We start from the raw sequence: 20,794 nt of genomic DNA on the forward strand, positions 1-20,794 counted from the left end.
GTTTGTTCTGATGACAAGCCAAACAGTTGCCTAGGACGTCCTGCACCTTCGCTCGCAAGCGTGGTATCGCAAACACCTTTGATAGTCGCCTGACCATTTCTTCTAGCGATGCATGTCCATACTCTGGGGACTCATGCAGTTCCTTGATGAGACTCGATCTCATGTGTGGGGGTACATATGTTCGATCGCTTCGAATCATATCTCGGTACTCTCGCTTGTCTTGTAACAGTTCGTCGGAGCCGTTCTCGTCAGGCTCGAACTGCCAGCTGGCCGCTCTCTGCTGCCACTGCTGCTGAAGTGTTTCTACCCGCTCGGCCACCTTAGCTATCTTAGCTAGTTCCGGCTGGTTGTAACGTAGTGTGCCATCAGGCATCTTCTTGAACATGGCGTCATGTGGTTCCTTATGATTTTCCTCGCGTAAGTCGGATCTCCTGCTTAAAGCATCCGCAGCTCCGTTGAGCGTTCCAGCGCGGTGAGTTATCTTGAAGTCGAACTGAGCTAGCATCTCAGCCCATCGGACTTGTCGTCGGTTGAGTTTCTTCGTTGTCATGAAACCTGCCAAGTTCTGGTGATCGGTAAAAACCTCGATCTGGTGTGGTAGTCCTAGCAAATAGACTTCCCACTGTTCAAAGGCATCGACTACTCCTAGTAGCTCCTTATCGTGAACGTCGTAGTTTAGTTCTGCTCCAGAGAACTTTCTTGAGTGGTAGAACACTGGTCTCCACTTTTTGTCTGGGCACTGCTGCGACAATACAGCTCCGAGTGCATAATCTGACGCGTCGGTCTCGACTCGCGTCTCTCGCTTTGGGTCGTACATCTCTAGTACTGGTGCCTCGAGGAATATCTGCTTGATTCGATCAAAAGCCTCCTGATGTTCCTCGTTCCATTTGAAACCAACTTCCTTTTTCGTGATCTCGGAGAGAGGTGTTGTGATCTTTGAGTAATCCTTGATGAACTTCCGGTAGTAGTTGGCAAATCCTAGGAAGGATTGCACGTCCTTGACTGTTTTGGGCGTTGGCCACTCCTGTACAGCCGCTGTCTTCTTTGGGTTCATCTTCACCCCCTCTGTGGATATTATGAAGCCTAGGTATTCCGTTTCCTTCGTGTGGAATTCGCACTTCCCCGGCTGCAGGTACAGCTTGTATTCCTTAAGCTTCCTGAGCACTTTCTTGACATGTTCCACATGTTCTTCTAGCGTCCCGCTGGAGTATACCAGCACATCGTCGATGTACGCTGTGACGAAGATTCCAAGGTACTCGTGAAGAGCGTTGTTGATGACTGACTGAAACGTTGCCGGGGCATTCGTTAACCCAAAAGGCATTACTGTGTACTCGAACAGTCCATATTTCGTTTTGAACGCTGTCATCCATTCGTGTCCTTCCTTGATCCTGATTCGGTGAAATCCTTCCCGAACGTCGAACTTCGTAAACCACTTGGCTCCCTGGAGTCGATCCATGAGCTCGGTTATTAGTGGTAAGGGATATCGGTTCTTCCGAGTAACGCTGTTCAACCTTCGGAAGTCGACACATAGTCGCCACTTCCCGTTAGGCTTCTTTACGAACAAGATGGGTGAGGCCATTGGGCCTGATCCCGGTCGGATAAATCCCTTCTTCAGATTCTTCTGGATGTACTCCCTTAGCTCAGCATCGTGCTCGGGCGATATGGGATACATAGGTCCTGGGCTTAACTTTGCCCCTTCATCTAGGATGATCTCGTGATCCCAATCCTGATGGTCTGCCAAATCCGTGGCTTCGTTTTCCTCGAAGAGTTCTCTAAACTCGTCGGTCTGATACTCTCTTGGTATCTCTAGTGGTAAGGGTCCTTCCTTCGTGGTCGCGACTCGTCTTATCCATATGACTCCTACTCTTTGAGGGTCCTTCTCATAGATTCTCATGATCTTATGAGGCGAGATCTTGCCGAACCTCCCGTCCTGGGTTGAGCTCTGGTCCTTCGGGCTCACTCTTTGGCGTACTCCAGCAACCTTGTGCACAGGTTCTCTTCTGAGTATCGTCTTCATTCGCCAGTCGATGGCGGGGTTATGGGCATCTAGCCAGTCATAACCAATCAACATGTCTAGTCCTCCTAGTTCCATTATGTCGATATTCATTTGGCACTCTATGCCAGCTATCCGTAGCTTTGTTGATTCAGTTTCCATCCGTATCATGCCGTTTCCATATTCCATGGGTTTCTCGTCGGCTAACAGTACCGATACTGGGTTCTTCTTAACCCGGTAGGGTAGTTCGTGTTTCTCCACCACTCTGGGTGAGATCATCGTCCGTGCGGCCCCGCTATCTACGAGCGCCTCGATGTTTCGTCCCTGTACAGATACGGTCGTGAGCAGCTGCTTCACCCGACCATCGGTATCCTGCACCTTCCTAAGGGTCGTTTTAGGACTGCCTTCACCAGCGTGACCCTGTCCCTGGCGGCATCCTAGTTTTTTGACTGCTTACCTTTCCTGTACTTAGGAAAGTAGCCTGTGTCATTCTTTGAGCTGTAGTGCGTCAAGCACCTGTCGTCGTAACAGAAGCTCCAATGAATGTTCTGGTGAGGTATCTCCTCCCTGGTGATCCTCTTCCTTGGTTGAGCCTTCTTGGCCTCGTGAATCTCACAATCTGCTACCTCGCAGATGTTTGATGATAGGGTGCGATGGTAATAGTCATCCACCTTGTGTGCTTCCTTGAGCTGCTTGCGATGGAAGTCACACCCGTTCCTGCATTGCATCCATAGAAGTCTGTAGTGGATCTCCACTTTCTCTGGTTCGTGTAGATGGCAGATGTCTGCTAGACATTCGTCTGCCCAGAGGTTCAGGTGGCAGCACCGGTCCTGGTCTGTCCTGCAATCCTCCTTATCTTGCTTATGGAACTCGCAATTTATCTTGCAGTCATACCAACACAAATCCTTGTGATCCTTGGTATCTTCTACTTCGTGGGCTTCTTGGTCCTCGACCTCAGCCATTGGATCATCGAAGTAGGGTTGTTGGTGTATCGCCTGATACCCAATTTCTTCGGCATTCGGGCCGGTAATCATGATTCGTTCGCGAACCGTGCATTCGTCGGCGTAGTGTGTCTTGTTACCACATACCCAACATTGGTTGTTGGCTAATCGTTCCATCACGATGGTGCCTTTGACCTTCCAGTCAGTCTTCTTTGGCTGGCCCATGGTGAGAACTTCGTTGTCCGGTTTAACTCTTGGGACGATTTCGTAGCCTTCCTTATCCTCCAAGCGTGCCTCCTCGTATAGGTCTAAGTCGCTTAGGTTGTCATCCGGCTCTATCCCGGCCGGGTAAGGCGTGCCTTGTCTGATCATCCGGATCTTGATAGCTGCCTGTTTGACTTGTTCTTCTTCGCAATCCCTAGCGAAGTGTCCTGTCTTCCCGCATCGGAGACATGCTTTGTTGTCGTAACGCCGCTGGCGTTCTTCCTTGGAGAGACCGTCGTGTCTTTTACCTCCTCGGGTTTTCTTGTCTTTGGCCTTCTCTTGTACCTTGCCGGTCATGATGGCGTCGCCATCCCTGTCGAATCTACCACGCTGTTTCTTCATGTTGGGCAGGTTGGGTCGGAAGTATTTCTTCTGATCGTTTCGTTCCCACAACCTGTTGTCGATACGCGTGGCTAGCTCAATCAGAGCGTGTAGTGTCCCGGGCTTATCGTGGTGTACAAGGCCGTCCTTGACATTCTCTTTGAGGCCTGCTTCGAATACCGTTCGAAGTGCCGCATCATCCCAATCGATCCGTGCTTGTAGTTGCTTGAATTCCGCCGTGTATGCCGATACTGACGAGGTCTGCCTCAGGCGAGTGATCTTCTTCTCTGCCTGGTTCTGAGCGTCTACTTCTCCGAAGATGCGTCCCATCTCTTGCTTAAACTCTGTCCAACTTGCGAACAAGGTACGGGTTCCTTCTTTGGTGCCCATGTGTTCTGCATCCAGCAGATAGTCGTCCACATAGGGTTGCATCCAATTGGAAGCCTTATCCTTCATGTATGTACTGGCCATGAGGATCTTTTCCTGGTCGTTGGGTACCTCGTTATACTCGCAGTACAGGTCGATGTTGGTGAGAAATACTCGTAGCTTTTCTCGTTCTCCACCGTATTTCTCTGGTGACGCTATCTTGGGTTTCTTTGTAGCAACGGGTCGTTCGTTAGGGGTCATCATCAGTTGCCCTGCAAGCTGATTGATCATTGCCTGCATCTCAGCAATCTGCTGAGCCTGCGTGGTTGTGTGTTGCCTAAGATTCCTGAGCTCGGTGACGTTAGGGTTCTCTCCCTCGTCATCGGATGCTTCCAGCATCTCATCATTTTCTGGGGTAGGGCGTGCTGGCGTCGAGGGTCCCTGACCCTGAGCCCTGTTGTTCTGCGCGTTTCCCTGATGAGCCATTGTTGAATCTTAATCGGGCTGTCCTGTTGGTTAAACGTCCACTGATATCCAAGGTGGTCAAAGTGTTACACGGGGTTAGGCTATACTTCTCTAAGCTCGGTCCGTACTAAGGCGAGATAGATATTGGCGATAGTCCGTGAGGTAGCGTATGGAATGATCAGGTGGAAAAGAGTTATCGTTGTAACCAAAGAATAACGCTACCAATTCTATAAACGATAGAATAACTAGTTGACAATCTGTGTAAGAGATGAACTATTTGAGTTGACCACAACGAGTGTAATAATGAGATCCAATACATTCTTATACCCCTGGCCTTAGGTCCTGTCCTCCTTGCCCTCCCTTCCAAGAGGGAGGCCTGGGAGGGCCGTGGCCTCCCGATCCTCACTGGCCTCCCGGAGGCCAGGTCTTGGCGGGATGCCATTCCTTTCACGTGATCTGGGCCCCGCCCTAGATCCACTTTCGTCCAACGTGTCCGCCCGATGGTCTTCCTTCATGCGACCTGCATGAAAGGAAGGCAATTCCTTGTTACCTTGTAACAGATATATAAGATAATATAAGACTTATAAGATAACTATAATACTTATTAAGTATATAGCTTAGGTACTAAACCCTTCTAGCTTAGTATATTTAACTTAATCTTAGTATAAAACTCTAGTAGTTAATTTAAAGATTTTACTTTATTCTTATATAACCTCTTATAATATTATATTAATCTTCTAATTATACTATTATACTAACCTTATCTATTATACTTACTTATTCCTAAGAACTAACTCTTAGGTTATCTAAGGATAACCTTTATAATAGTATCTATACGTCTTATATACTCTATATTAGTAATAATAGTACTAGAGTCTATAACCTTATATTAAGCTTTAATAGAATAGCTTCTAGGTTATATAGGACTAGTTTAGTACCTCTAAAGCCTACCTTAATATTCTCTACTATTAAAGACTATTTAAAAGCTAGCTTAAATACTTAGAGGAAGGATTCTTTACTAATAAAATTAACGTAGTTACGTACTAAGGCTAAGATCTAGTTACTATACCTACGCTTTAGTAGTGTAAAGTAACTAATATTAAGAGGCTATAGTAGGTGTAATAAATATAGAGGTATATAGTAAAGGATAATATTCTTCTCCTTATAAAGATCTTAGAATTTAAGTAAACTATAGCTCTTATACTTATTAACTATAAGTCGCTAGTATATACCTATAGTACTTAACTTTATATACTTATTAAAGAACTTTAACTAGGTAAGAGTAAGCTAATTATTTATCTAGCTATTAGGGCTTACTTTAAGGATCTAATTACGTAGTAGGTCTTTAAACTAGACGTTAATAAGTATACTACCTATAAAGATAATAAAGGGTAGGAGTAGGTAACCTATAGCCCTAACGCCTTAGATAATAGTAACCTACTTATAGTTACCTAGCTAGATTATCTTCTTTTTCCTTAATCCTTCTAAGCTTATAATAACTATCTATAATATAACCTTACTTATTATAAAGCTAGTCTTATTAAAGTTAGAGATATTACTATCTATAATCTTTTATTTTAGTTTTATCTTTTATATTAAATTAAACTAGTACTAGATAGCTATAAGATCTTTATAAGTAGCTTACTAATAGTTATATCGTTAGCTCTAGTACTTCTAGAGCTTAGGAGTTTACTTAATAAAGTTATTAACTTAGTTCTTACTAATAAGGTTACTACTTTTTAATTAAAGAAATCTATCTACTATTTCTTATATAATAGACTTTAAGGGTATAAGACTTTATATAGACTACTTAAGAATACTCTAAACTATAACTTCCTCTTTTAGTTTTATTATATACTTGAAGTTTACTTTAAAGTTATATTATATATACTTTCTAGTATAATAGTTAATTTATATACTTTTAGGTATATTATATATTATTATAGCTTAATTAATACTATATACGTAATATACTTTAATATTAAAAATAGTAAATTAAAAATTAACTTTAGTATATATCTTTTAAGATTATTATAGTTAAGATATTATATAATTACTATATATAAGTAGTATACTAGTTTAGTATTATTAACTTACTTAGGTTACTAACTTACTTAAGAAATATATTATAGCTATATATAGTAAAACTAAGTATTTAGGAAATATACCTTTACTATAATTTATTAAAGTATCTTTTAATTATATTATACTTATATCTTTTACTAGTATATTTATTATTTAAATAGCTATCTACTTAGGCTAGTATACCCTCTTTAGTATAAAGCCCTTTAACTTATTAAATATAAATAATATAAGCCCTATATATACTTAGGAGCTAAATCTAGTAGTTAATAAAGAGCTAAAAGAGTAAATACCTTTAATACTCTAAATTTTTAGTAATAGTAAATCTCTTAGCTAGTACCTTATTAAGAGGTCTAAGGTTAGTAATATTTTTATAGAAGTAACTTATAATAAAGCTAAAATATAGTATCTAAAGAGGGTTATAAAGTATAAAGAGATTATCTTTACTAATACTTATTACTTTATTAATCTTCTTATATTTAGTTACTTTACTTACTAAACTTTTAGTAAGTAGAGTAAAGAGACTTAAAGATAGCTATACTACTAATTTATTAATTTTAAAAAAATACTTAAAGTTTAATATCTTAGGCTTAAAGAGAAGAAGTTTAAAGAGATACTATAAAAATAAAAAAAATAAAGTATAGATAGTATTAATATTAATATTCCTCTAACTAAAGTAAATTATTAAATAGTAATAACTATATTATAAGTAACTAGTTAGTTATTCTTAGGAAAAGGTAGTAGAAGTAGTAATAGTAAAAGTAGTAGTAGTAGAAGTAGTAGTAGTTATAAAAGATAGTTATAAAAGTTATAAAAAGTAAATATAGTAAAAGATAGTAGAAGATAGTAAAAGAGAGTAAAAGATAGTATATATATTAGAAGCTTAAATCTTATAGTCTTAAGTCTATATATAATACTATTATATATCTTTAGCATCTAGTGTTTATAATATGCTATTTATATACTAGTAGTAATAAATATAAGCTTATATAAGCCTATAGTTACTTAGTTAATACTTTATCTTAAAAAAAGTCTCTAAATATACTATAATAATAATTAAAAAAAAGTCTATAAAAGCTAAAGCTCTATAAGATATATTATAAGAATAAAGTATTATCTTTAGATTAAATACTAGAGTCTTATATATAGTTAAATATACTAAACTATAAAGGTTTAGTATCTAAGCTATATACTTATAAGTATTATACTTAGTATTAAGTGTATAAGTACTTATTTTTAAGTATATAAGTACTTATTATTAAGTATATAAGTACTTAGTATTAAGTGTATAAGTACTTACTAATAAATAATATAGTATCTAGCTATAGTTATTAGCTAACTAGTCCTACTTATTACTAAGTACCTATAACTAAACTAGTATATCTTACTTACTACTAAGTAGTTATATAATTAAGATATAGTAGTTATACTATAATCCTTTAACTATATTACTTAATCTTCTAAAGTAATTACCTTTACCCTTATCTCTTCTTAGGTATAGATTATAATAAGAAGTAACTCTAGTTAAATAAGAGTAGATATTAAGACTCTTTAAAATATAATATACTTCCTCTACCCTAGACTTAATATATCCTAGCTTATTTATAATTAACTTTCTAAATATAAATACTCTTTATCTTAGCTATCTTATAAGGTAATTTTAACTTCTTACTAATTTTTTATAATAAGTAAGGCTTTACTATATAATAGTGCCTTTAAACTTAAACTTAAACTATCTTATCTTTACTTAAACTCCTTTAGATAAGTTTATTATCTTTAGTAATCCTCTAATTACTTATATATCTTAATATAAGGGAGTATTCCTACCTCGAGGATACTAGGCCTAGTTAGGCCTAGCTCCTCTCTTAGCTCTCTCTCCTCTTACTATATCTTCCTCCCTTCCCTCTTCCTCTCTTCTAGAGGTTATCTACTATTCTCTATTCTAAATATAAGCTACCTTTGTAACTAGCTCACCCTTCTATACGTGACGTCTGCCTTACACTTAAGCTTATCTTTATAATCTTATAGCCTGTTAGTAGTAGGTGTTTCCTAGTTATAAACTCTTTTGTTGTTAGAGAGTTCTCTCTAACGCTTCCTAGTTTCCTTAGCGATGTCGACGAAAGATAAACAGCTAAGTGCTAGGTCCTGTTAGACATGCTCGCCGAAGAGCACATATGCTGTTTTAGGCTTGCGGGGTGCATTAAAATCTAGCCGCAGGTGTCGTCGATACGGTCTGGTCGCATGCGCTGCCTGCTACAAGGATCGTGGCGTTAGTTCGATATGTTTCACAGCAGCGGGTAGCCCATCGGATGACAGAAGAACGTTTCTGTCACATACTAGATGAGATGCGCTTAAGGTACCATTTTCGCGAATTGCGCGCTGAAGCTTTCGGCGATCGCCCACTTTGAAGCCTAACTCTACTAAGTCAGCTTCCGTGATTGCTGTGACAGTCTCCCAGTCCTCAAAGCGGTTCTCTCGTAGGCGCCCCTCGTATTGGCCAAGTTTAAGCCGGTTGAGTGTCGTACTAAGCTCGAATGAATCGATGCTACGCTCCGCCGAAGGTACACAAACCTCCATTTCGACTCATAAACGTTAGCAACGATACTTGCTGACAAACAGGGTGTTGACAGGTCTGGTCGTACGCGCTGTCTACAGTACTGTAAGGATCACCATGTTACAATGAATTCGTGGCGATTGACTCGAAAACTTATCGTCCGTAAAGTTCTTACTTAGCAGCTTGATTGGGCGCGAAGCGGCTAAATGGGCGAAGGCCTTGGTGGCACTAGCAGGGCGGAAGAAAGCCGACCGCCTCTAGGCCGATCCGTGCTTAGCGGACAACTCTAGACAGCGATTTCCTTTATTTGCCAACGTGAAGGCGCAGCAATTTCGTAAATGGCCGCATCTCCGCCTCCACGACGCTCCGCTCGGCTGCGTTCTTCATCTTTGGCGTCCTCCAAACGCTTTGTGTTCCAGACCGCGACAACTAGGCAAGTGTTTCAGGAAACGCTTGTCGCAATAGGGGTAACCGTATGAGAATATGATGGCTTCTGTATCTGCGATCTCGATGAACAAGCCATTGAACAAGATTATCCAAATGTATGCGACTTTGGCGATAGGTTCCAACATATTCTAAAAGAATGCTGAGAGACTGGGAGAAGGCTATCGGGATCAGCCGGGAACCGCAGGCAGAGGTCGCGGAAAGATGCTGGGTACTGGTAGGTGATTGGTTCGAAAAAAGTTCCGAGAAATTCGGTCGAAGCTCGAATGGCTAAGGATTTTATCACTCCAATTTTCCATCAGTCTGACGTCATTTAACTAGATTGGCCGGCTTTGGTTCAAGACTTCTTTCGTTTTGAGAATGCTCGGTGTCGCGTCATACTATGTAAGTTCACTCGTGTATAAACGTGTCGTCGTTTGGTAGTCCTTGATCTAACGGCATAGAAATCTACCTCCCGCGTTCAAGGCAATCGGCTATAAACTTAAAGAATAACACTATAACTGCAAAATCCTTCTGAATAGATACGGCAGTTCCCTTATGCGTAAAGTAACCGTTCTGCAGCCAGTGCGATAAGAACAACCGTCTGCGTCAGGAAGGCGCGGGATAAGTCTAGACGATATCAGCCGGAAGAAGCATCGTCTATGTCTAGTCCTACAGGTAGCGACAAAGGCAAGAGAATGGCCATTAAAGGTGGTCAAAGAGTGCAGGCGAGGGAGAATCAAAGCCGTTACCCAGAAGAGTTCGAACGGAGACATAGTCAGACCGAGATACAGTTCGACTATCCTTCTACTACCTTGTCCTCCAATTCATTCACACCATCGCGTGGCATCCAACAATCACCGAAATCACCGCTCCAAGGTCGAGACTCGAGGAGCTCTATGGATGGCATATTCGTACCGCGCCTCCTGCGATGTAACTCCCAGAAGGACACTCGCTACTCACAAAAGCTAATCCCTCTTACATACGATGAGGCATTGCTCTTCCACCACTTTATCGCGCATCTCGGTCGCTGGTTCGACTGTACCGACGCCTCGCGCAATTTCACGCTAAGAGTACCAGAGAAGGCTAGGCAATGCCCTATTCTTTGTCACGCAGTCCTTTGCTTCGCAGGGCGCCATTGCAGGGAAGACAAGACTTCTGAGGCTGCATATCAGCGCTGCATCACTCTGCTTATCGATCGCCTCAATGAGGACTCTGCAAGCTATGACGATATGTTGCTTTCAGCCGTATTGATATTGCATTTCGCTGACCAGCTCAATGGTGGGTTTTCTACATCGCCATCCGCTTCAACCCCCACGTCTAACGTTCTCTAGTCCCATCCCGCACGGGTTCGTGCGACAAACATCATTTGGCAGGTACTTCGAGCATTCTCCGTGCTTCACAAGACACTCGTTTCGTCGATCCCTCGGTACCTACATTCCGCGAGGCTGCCTTCTGGGTTTACGTCAGGCAATGTCTCTACAACGCTACCATTAATCAGCAACCGCTGGATATTGACTTCTCACTTCAGCTTTATCCTGCTCCAGATTCTATGCAAGACCTGTACCCTTTGGCCTGGTTGAGGTTGGAGACAGCCTGGAGCAATCAGCTGCTATGGCACACTGCTTTCGTGGCTAACTTTTGCTTTCGAGGTACTGGAACACAAAGCGAGTCAGCTCCCAGAATCTGTCAGTGGCAAGAGCTGTGGGAAACAATACAGACATGGCAAAATAGCAGGCCAAGGAGTTTTGATCCAATTGGATCGGGCCCATCTGTGGATGGGTCTGTGTTTCCCGACATATGGTTCATTGCAGACTGGCACGGTAAGCCTAAGGCAAGTAACTTCTAGTCTCACTACTCACTCAGCAAGCAGCAATCTCATTTATCTTTTATCACTTCTCATGTATCTTACTTCTCAGATACAAGCCGGGGCTAGAGTTTGCGACCCATTATGTGCATGGCAAACTGTCACATTCAGACGTACGTCATCGAGGCTGACGCACTCTTGTTTGCCAAACTGACTCTATCAGACTCAGATCTTAGATCATGCACGAGCAATATGTTCTGCCTGCAAGTCATCGTTGGAGAATGCACAGCTACAAGTCATACTTTGCAGTACGGTCTTCATCTGGGGCCCTCTGATGTCCAACTCAGAAGAGCGGGATGAGTTGATCCATCTATTGAGAATCTTCGAGCAAACGCATTCGTGGCGGACTTCCTGGATTATCAATGCGCTAAAAGCAGAGTGGGGTATAAATTGATTGTGTTAACTAATTTAAAGATAAACTTAGGAAACATCTAAAACCTAAGTACAAGAGTCACTAGCTAACACCTAGTAATACGCCTCTATACACAGCTAAGATTAGTGAGCTATTGAACAGATATACTGTAGTTATATTGCTCATGCAACGTACGTTTTTAAAATTACAAGTTTTAGTGTTTCTCAGCTATAAAAAAAGCTATTGCACGAAACCTTTTAAAACACGCTATAAACACCTAATTGTTAGGAACTCTCTCTCGCAGGGAATTCAACTAAGGCTATCCTAGTTATTTTTTGCACACACACTCCCAAAGTCCTGCAAGCGCTTGAGTTTCAGTTTAGCGGTATCGCCTGGTAAATCTTCGTTCGACATCTTTGCAAGTCGTGGGAAGCTAGGCGGGCTGCGTGATAGAGGGTGCTAGGAAAAGTTGAAGGCGGAGTGGCTTGTTGATGTGATGCTAAACGAGTTTACGAGCTAGTCAAAGCTGTTTGTTGCACCACATCACGAAGTTGCACGATAGCTTTCGCGTAGACCAGTCGCAGTTTAAAAGCTGGGCGCTTCTGTTAACTCAGCCACAGCCTCACAACTGCGGGGGTCAACAACGGAATTGTGGCTCGTGGCGCGTCGAACGCGAAACCGCAGCGATATCAAGCAGAAAACAGCCGTGGCTCCTGCAAGGCCTTATGTCGCCTAGCGTCCGAGGGTCCTGTTCTGGTATCTTTTGTCAAGATGGTATTGACACAGAATACGTCTCATCAAAGTGGCGTTTGTAGTTTCTCATAAAGATGATATCAATTCTTAGGTGATGAGTGAGTCGTTGCAGATCTAGTTTTCAGAAGCAACCCGTCGCGGCCAGGTACCTATTGTATATCTATGTTCGTAGACCAAATCAAAGTTATTGTGCTCTCGTTGCCTGCCCACTGTAACTTCAGCCGCTCCCCTCCAACGGCCCACGCCTTTTCAGAGTTCCGTCCTCATATTGGCGCAGCAAGTTAGATAACTTCGGAAACTGCACCGGCTTTGTGAGGAACAAGTCGACGCCAGCGTTGAAAGCATCGTCTTCGTCCTCTTGACTAGCCAGCCCAGTCAGAGCTATTATGACTGGTTCCTTAGCAGCTTTCATCTTACGGATCTGCCGTGTTGCCTCAAAACCATCCATAATAGGCATCGAAAGATCTGCTATTGTCGTTAGCCTTGCATCCAGATTGAAACAGTGTAACAATTGGTTTGCTTGCCCATGAAGATGATGTCAAATCCCTCGCTGCATTTCTGCGCCGCTTCAACTGCTTCCCTGCCATGCTTCGCTTGTTTGGTATGGTGATACCCGTTTTTCTTGAAGAAAGCCCCTAACAACCTGAGGTTGAGGGCATTGTCATCGACGATAAGAATGCGAAGAATCCCTAGGGGTTTGAACTTCTGATCAAATTCCCGATCCATCGGCTTGCTTGGCATTTGCTTGGTTGCAGCTGTTTGCTCCCCATATGTAGACGGCTTTGCAGGATTCAGTGACAACTTTGACGAATCTGAAGATGCGAGCGGAGTCTGAGAAATTTCAGATATTTGCAATCTTTCCAAGCTGGGCATGTAGCGCTCGCTCGGTAAGCTCTCTTTGAGTTCTTGTAAATTTTCTGGCCCTCTCCGGGGTTGTGGCTCTTCTTCCGTCTCTTGCCTATCGACACTGGCATGTTCGCCGTGTGTTCTAAGCTCATCCAACTTCTCAAGACAAGACAGCAGGCCTTTTGCGACGTTGTTAGGTCCAAGAGGGCGCGGTATCCTCTCCCATTTAATGTATCCATCAATGGCATCTATCCGCTTCCCGAGCCTGCTTGGAACCATTACTATGCTCAAGAGCACACCGTGCTTTCCATATGCCTGAGCGGTTCCACTGACCGCCTCTAGGACCTCCTCGTTCCCCTCGTCGACTAAGACAATATCCGGTCTGGCGTCTTTTGTGGGCTCTAGGAGGGTACAACCGTACCATTCGCAAAGGTAGTTCGTAAGAGATTCACGGACACATCGTGGGAAACCGTAGATGACCGCCGACAACTTTCGATCGCGGATCATCTGAATGTTGCGTTCGAACTTCAATGCTGCCTGACCCTTCTCTTCATCGTCGGGTGTGCACATTCTCATTGGTATTCTGACGATGACCTTGGTTCCTTTGTTCTCCTTGCTCTGGATTTGAACTTCACCACTGAGTAGCGAGACCAGACTCTTCACAATCGACATGCCCAGGCCAACGCCATGGGATGAAGTCGTGTCTTCCTGTGTAAAGGGAAGGAAAAGCTGATTGTCCATGAATGCTTCAGACATACCTCTTCCTGTGTCTTGGATGATGAGGGTAAGGGTGCGCCCTGAGGTGATATCATTGCTGGCTCTCAAAGAGTCCTCGATGACTTTGCTTGCACTTAGTGTGACTGTTACCGATCCGTCCTTTGTGTACTTCAAGGCGTTGCCAATGAGGTTGACTGCGATTTGTCGGATGGCGCCCGGCTCTGTGTAGTAACTCCAGTTCTCTTCGTGCTTGATGTTACAGACCACTATGACTTCACCCGCGTGTGAGTTCTGGAAGCTTTTTCCAGCTTCAAGGACAACAAGAACTTCTTCGCATAGCAGAGCAATGTTTGTGCATATGTAGAGGTCTTCGTAGTCTCTATCCGGCCCAGAAGCAAAGCCTCGTTTGTCAGAGAGTGCCCATACAGTGTCAGGCGGGTGTCGTTGACGGTACTCATGTTGGCGCCTTTCAAATTGATTGATCTTTGCATAACTCAACACGCTGGTGAGCGTCTCGTGAAGGGTCGATCCGCAAGTTGTGATCATTCCCGCAAGAGATCTTTGCATTGGATCAAGTCCAGAGTCATCGAGAAGTTGAACTGCACCAAGGATTCCGTGAAGAGGTGTTCCTGCACAGCAGTAAGCAGCTGACATCGCAGGATGTGAGGAAACGAACTCAGTTCATGGCTGACTGAGGAAACAAAAGCCTCTTTCTGCTTTGCAAGCAACGAAGCATCGTAACGCGCAATCTCCGACTCGACGACGTGCAGAAATGCCTTCAACGATCCGAGGTCAGTAGCATCCGTAAAAAGAGGAATTGACTTGGTCCTCCATGCGAAACATGCACCTAGACGTTTAAGTGAAGTAGGATCCGTAAGCGGCTTGAAAACAAGCTGTTTGATATTTTCGAAGGTCGACGTGAGCCTGCGTACTTCCTCCTGCAAATCGGTCTCTACCAAGGTTTCGTTCTTCACTTGCACAAAGCCTAACTTAGACGAATGCCACACCGCACCAAGCGGATGACGATCCATCAGCCTTTGCAGGAAACCTTCGTCGATGTCCGGTAGACCAAGCGTAGACTGAGATACTCGCACCAGCTTTAACGCGTCATCAGAACCGGATATCCCAAGAATCTCAGCAGGTCTTTCAACGTAAACGCCTTTGAGGTACTCAGCGCTAGTATAAATCCTGCTATGAGTACCAGGTGGATCAGCGTCGTGTGGCTTGAATATATCTTCCGGTAAATCGGTTCGGTCGTTCTTTGATAGAATTTTTTCCTGTGCAGATTTGTTGTGGTGTACAATTGGGCGCGCAATTTCACGTTCAAGCTCTTGCTCTGGTTCGGCAACGGGTTGTACGTCGCCATGAAATCCAGTGAGACCATCGATGAATAGGACTCCATCAGCTTTCAGAGCAGAACGTAGACATTCGGCGGCCCTTCGAAAGATCTTTCGATACGCCGTCTCACCTTTCGGTAGCCCTCGCTCATCGTCTTTGCCACGTTTGCCTGTCAATGATCGTGCGTCTTTGGCATTGTCGTGTTCAGCAATACGATGATCTCGCTCGATCTCTGCGTCGATCAATCTTTGAGACTCTCCCCCTTCCACGGGTGGATCGTCTAGTCCTGAAAGTGGATCGTTCGCCAATGTATTGGGATCCACACGCTCAGCTCCACTTTCTTTCTTTTTCTGTATAGAGGATTTACGACCTGCAGGAGTTTGTGGCTCCTCGAGTAGCTGAGTGTGCAGAGAGCGCGATTTGAGAAAGATGTCAAGCTCTTCCTGCATAGCGGTCCACCTGTCGTGGAAACCGCGTTCTCTTGCAAGTTCGAGTAGGTTCATGCATCTCCGCGCTGTGTCAACCAGGAAATCGGCTTCAATTGTCGATAATGGTTGCCTTTCAGTTCGGTTAACAACACAGAGGGCACCAATGTTATGTCCATTCTTTGAGGTCAGAGGAACGCCTGCAAAGAACGACAACTGCGCCGGCTCCGACACTGCTGAAAGGTTGCATGTTCGCGGATCCCGTTTCAGAGCGGGTATACTGAACGCTCTTTCGCTTGCTGATTCTGAGTTAATTGCAACGATTTCTTGAAACAGCGAGATCCATGTTGGTCGGTCTACCTCTCCGACCTGCAGCCATGTACCTTCTCCAGAATCGAAGACTATTTGGGAAGGTTTATCGTCTGTATCCGCTCTGTGGCCGCCTGCGACGGAGTGCAAGCGGTCGGCGTCATTGAGTACTAAGAATGCCCCCTGCACCGCTACATGACCCTGTTAGCACACCGTTTGATCTTCGGGAGCAGTTACAATACCAAGGTGTACGATTGTGAGCTCGATACGGTCATTCAAAGGACCTCGAAGGGCTGCATCCTCTGCGAGAAGTAATGCTTCGTCGCCGTGCAAAAGCTGAAGATATCTACACGACGTGTGAGTGGAAAATGCGCGGCGTATACAACAGATTGTATGTGCGTATTTGCTCAGTTCATATTCAGCGCGAGCCTGCTGGAAGGTTGCCATCTTCAGAGGGTTGTTTCAAGCCTGATGTCGAACACTCTGATTTGTGAGTGGGGTCCAAGCCAAGGCGCAAGGCTATGACGTCATTACACCAACAAACAGATTTGACATGAGGAGAAACGGGAAACACAAAATGGACCCCATGCACCAGTTGCGCCACTTGCACCAAAGAGACGGAGAGAAGAAGCCTCACAAATGACTGTTCGCCAGTGGCCAACCGTTGATCAAACTCTGCGTTCCAATGCTGGTCTGGGCCGTCCGCTATTATTATGTCAGTTGAACCGTGCACAGGTGCGGAGAAATTGCGGCCGAAACACAGGCCAGAGCGACGTAGGTCAGCAATCTCACCATGCTCGAGCGCCGTCATCGGTCTAATCAGTGCTGGTGCAGCGGATGGGTACTACTTGAGCGATTCCCTTCCTTGATTTACCGAATGAATTACTCCTTTGCTTGTTCGAGCACTAGAATCAGCGAGAGATATCAACGCCCTTGCACGCACGCAGCACGAACGAACGAACGAACGAACGAACGGTCACGTATGCAGTATCTTGAACTCTCGTCTCTACCACTACAACGTACAACGGTCCAGAAGCTCCGTGTTGTTTGTGTCCGCACGCAAGGACAAGTAGCAACGCTCAAGAGATTGTTAAAGGAAAGAGTGGCAACGTCCGAGTTGCGAATACCTATGCCTAGTCACCACTGTTATTAGCAGCGGAGAATGTATACGACGCGGTTGCGAATCTGCTAACGTAGTCAACGAGCGAGTGGCCGGCCTAAGTAGTGCCAGGCTAGGCTGATAATATATACTATCCTGTACCATGATCAGTACTTCACTGATCATACGTACATTTTTGGTTGCATAGCGTAGTAGTGCAGGGCTGTGTTCTGACACATACTGTGATGGGCTAGAGCCCAGTTAGCAGATCCTTAATAATATCTTAGTCACGTGCGCAAGCGCACAGCTCGCAACTATACGCGTCTCAACGACGCTTAGGTTAAACCCCTAAACCCTAGCTAAAGGTTAATCTAAGTTACTACTAATTAACCTTTAGCACCCTAGTAGTCTATAATTCTCTTCTCTATTAAATATAACTCTAGTACACTAGTATAATAGAGGAGAGGTAGGCGTCTAGGAAGGGGCTTAAGACACTATAAGGCTTAAGATTATTATAGTTTAAGCTAATTTTATCCTTAGTATACTGGTGCTTTACGTCTATATTAGTATTAATATTAAGTATAGTCTATAACTCTAGGAATAGCTACTTAACTATAATATATAGGATATAGCTTAGCTAGAAGGGTACTAAGGTCCTAATATAATTACTTCTCTTATTATCTCTATAGATAGGGAACTTACTCTTAACCTATACTTTATATATAGAAAGACTAGTAAGAATTATTATTATTACTTTCCCTAGTATACTATTAGAATATAGAGCTATCCCCTACTATTCTCTTATAGTATAAAGTAAATACTATTACCTATAACTACCCCTTATATTAATTAACTAGATTAAGTATATACTAAATAATTACCTCCTCCTTAGTCTTATCTAAACTTATTATTATTAGCTTATAATCTACCTATAAAGGTTATCTAGCGCGTTAATTACCTAGTATTATTTAAGGGACGTTATAGATAGTAATAATATATTATAATAAGAGAGTTAAATCTTATTTAATAGCTTAAAGTATAATCTATATTCTAGCCTCCTTTAAAAGTTCTATTATATGTAATTAATAGGGTATTATAGAGTAGAAGTAGTTTTAGTAGTGTCTTAGCACAGGTAGGCTACGAAGCCTACTAGGCCACGAAGCATGCACCTACGTTACCTGTTCGGCGCACTCTTTCTTCTGTTTTCTCCTCCGATTACGGATCAGACTCCTCCTACCCCCTCTACGACTCTCCGTCGTGCTACACTATATACTAGAGACGTATTACTATCTTGTAGTAGTAACTATAGGTAACGTATAGTATTACTATAATTCTAGAGGAGTATACTAATAGTATTAGATGGACTCTAGACGCTATAGAAGCTTAACGCTGTAACACTAAAAGCTCTACTTCTAGAAAGTAGTAGGTATCTGCGTAAAAAGATTAATAAAGAGGAAGCGCGCAAGATAGCTAAGAAGGTTAACGCAGACCTAGCACATTTCTTTCTAGACGCGCTAACGACCGACGGCGTCTCCTAAAGGCAGACACTGTTTCGTAATTAGGCGGAAAGCCTTCTGAACCTTAAGTTTGAGCTTCTCCTCGCCAACAAGGAATACAAGATCTACTTCCTGGAGGCCGGTTCGAGGTTCGACTCTAGCACGATGATCGCCACCAGCTTGGACGGATGCACGGTAGAGGGAGGCCCACGGAACAAAGTTCACTTCTGTGTTTATCCCGCATTGATACAACACGACTCCGTCGCTGTTACGGACACGGAACTGGAAGACTTTTCTGGTGTACTGCGTTGCAACAAGTCGTTCTATCCAACCAACAGCATTCGGCAAGGCGCAATGGTCATAGCTGAAGCGGCGGTACTGCTGGCCTAGTCCGCTAAAGTATTACGGGTCCAACAAGGTATCTTTTGAAGGACAGATTGTACTCTTCTCTTTTCTTGTCCTGTCCTTGAGCTTGATTGTCATCGTACATCTCCATACTAGGCTACCAACTAGCTAGCTGTTTGCATCGATCGAAACCGCCTCGCAATTGCCTTTCAGGCTTAACCACCTTGCCTTGCAGTACAGTGTACTTGATGATATTCTCGCAGTCCTCTGGCTTCACCCGCGCCAGCCATATGCATTGCGCAGCCTCGCCATTGCCCTCTGCCTCTTGTTCCTTGTCAGCATCCAATAAGACCCCTTGGCCATTGTCGTCTTCGAGTTTCAGGTCCTCGAGCCGTTTCTCCGCGCCATTGCTGTGTCCATTCGCCTTGTCAGGCCGTGAGACGACTGAAGAATGCCGGTACACCATGACGTTTGCCGAGAACTTATGACCCCCGACGTGACTTATAAAGTATATCCCCACACCGCCTGGCCGCTCGTCGTGTAGATCGCGGTATAGTCCCATTGGTCGTAGCAGCCGCTCAAACTCTTTCCGTAGTAAGGGCGCCGACTGGCCGCAACGAGCGTCTCGCGTTTTCTGACTGCACATCAGGATAAGATATTTGTGGGGACACGGTCGGGCTTTAAGCTGTGGGGTGGCGGGTATCGACGGTGGTAGGGAGGAGGGCGGGGGTTCGGCGGAAGAAGTCTCTTCCAGGGCTTTTGGTAATGCCGAAGCTTTGCACGAACGCAAAGGGGTGTTATTTGTAGGTCCGACATTAACGAAGTTGGTGATGAGCTCGGGTATGTTTGCTGGCGTGACGTTGTCTATGAACTGCCATGATGGTAGCAGTAGCACCGTGGAACTGTGATCCGAGTGGTCTGGGACGGGTATGTTCGAGGCGGACAACATGAGTTTCTATACACAATCAGCAATAGTACTTGGCATAGCCGCATGACGTGCGACTGTGCGACATGTCCTACTCACCCCATTGCTAGGTTTCGCATCTCCTCTGTCGACCGCCTCCATGATGCTGCCCTTTTCATCTGCAACATCGCGCACCCAATCCGTCTTGCCAGTCGCAACAATAAGATGCGTACTCCATCCTTTCACGTGCCCATACAGCTCCTCCGTCTCGTCAATCTCAAACTTTTGCGGGTATTTGACACTGCAACTGGCGCAGTCGTGTAGACAGTCGTCTCCATCTACCGCGGGGTCGGTGGTCGGGAACAACTCCTCCGTCTTCTTGGCCTTGATAAACTCGTCGCTGTCCTTGTTCACTGTGAGAACTCCAGACGACGACAGTGCAGATGTCAGCTTGTAGGAAAGGTTTCGCAACATCGCAGGGACCCGGTACGCGTTTATCGGCCTGTGGGGCGTCTTCGAGGGTGCCATCGCGACTTTATATCAGATGTGGAGATTAGATCGCCAAGGCGCGGAATGTGGGCGCGATGATGACGCCGTTACTCAGTCGTTGACTGTACCTGGAATGGACGGAAAGTCACCCGCCGTTTTCCGTTGTAGCCTAAATTGAACGGCAATGATAGCGAAAGGGCTGTTTTATCACTAGCTCTCTCAGAAGCTGACCGCTCCTTATATTGCTTTTGGTGTTTCGGTGAATTGCATCGGCCGTCGGAGCTCGCACCATCAGATAACGCGACAGATGCTCGGATTTGCGGTTGTGCGGGACCGGACTTCCTCACATTCTCCGACTCCTCTCACAGGCAACCTCTACTCGGCTCCACCTACGTAAGCGCCGGTCGCATATAGACACGAATTCTATCCAACAACACCTTTGCCG

At 44.3% G+C, this 20,794-nt stretch overlaps 3 protein-coding genes across 3 annotated transcripts; all 3 read right to left on the reverse strand.

The window, feature by feature from the left end:
• Window positions 1-8,580: 8,580 nt before the first annotated feature.
• On the reverse strand, window positions 8,581-9,009 carry ACET3X_007970 (uncharacterized protein; the record flags this gene model as incomplete). The annotated part of the gene is made up of 2 exons (XM_069454175.1): window positions 8,581-8,685; window positions 8,770-9,009. 2 exons carry the CDS (start codon window positions 9,007-9,009, stop codon window positions 8,581-8,583), a joined length of 345 nt encoding a protein of 114 aa, XP_069305133.1.
• A 3,440-nt stretch (window positions 9,010-12,449) lies between these two features.
• Window positions 12,450-17,714, reverse strand: ACET3X_007971 (uncharacterized protein). Its single transcript, XM_069454176.1, has 4 exons — window positions 16,259-17,714; window positions 14,621-16,207; window positions 12,906-14,573; window positions 12,450-12,846 (listed from the first exon to the last, which is right to left on the reverse strand). Exons 1-4 carry the CDS (start codon window positions 16,461-16,463, stop codon window positions 12,599-12,601), a joined length of 3,708 nt encoding a protein of 1,235 aa, XP_069305134.1. The 5' UTR covers window positions 16,464-17,714; the 3' UTR covers window positions 12,450-12,598.
• A 1,399-nt stretch (window positions 17,715-19,113) lies between these two features.
• On the reverse strand, window positions 19,114-20,547 carry ACET3X_007972 (uncharacterized protein; the record flags this gene model as incomplete). The annotated part of the gene is made up of 2 exons (XM_069454177.1): window positions 19,981-20,547; window positions 19,114-19,911 (listed from the first exon to the last, which is right to left on the reverse strand). Exons 1-2 carry the CDS (start codon window positions 20,386-20,388, stop codon window positions 19,114-19,116), a joined length of 1,206 nt encoding a protein of 401 aa, XP_069305135.1. The 5' UTR covers window positions 20,389-20,547.
• Window positions 20,548-20,794: the final 247 nt, after the last annotated feature.

Source organism: Alternaria dauci, chromosome 7 (genome assembly GCF_042100115.1).
Source record: "Alternaria dauci strain A2016 chromosome 7, whole genome shotgun sequence".
Taxonomy (NCBI): Eukaryota; Fungi; Ascomycota; class Dothideomycetes; order Pleosporales; family Pleosporaceae; genus Alternaria; species Alternaria dauci.

What these genes read in the sequence shown, in the direction of transcription:
- ACET3X_007971 (XM_069454176.1), bottom strand. Translation starts at nt 16,463, where the DNA reads ATGGCAACCTTCCAGCAGGCTCGCGCTGAATATGAACTGAGCAAATAC. An exon ending in GCTCACAATCGTACACCTTG is followed by an intron (nt 16,208 to 16,258) that starts GTATTGTAACTG and finishes AGGGTCATGTAG; the next exon opens with CGGTGCAGGGGGCATTCTTA. An exon ending in CTCAGTCAGCCATGAACTGA is followed by an intron (nt 14,574 to 14,620) that starts GTTCGTTTCCTC and finishes ACTGCTGTGCAG; the next exon opens with GAACACCTCTTCACGGAATC.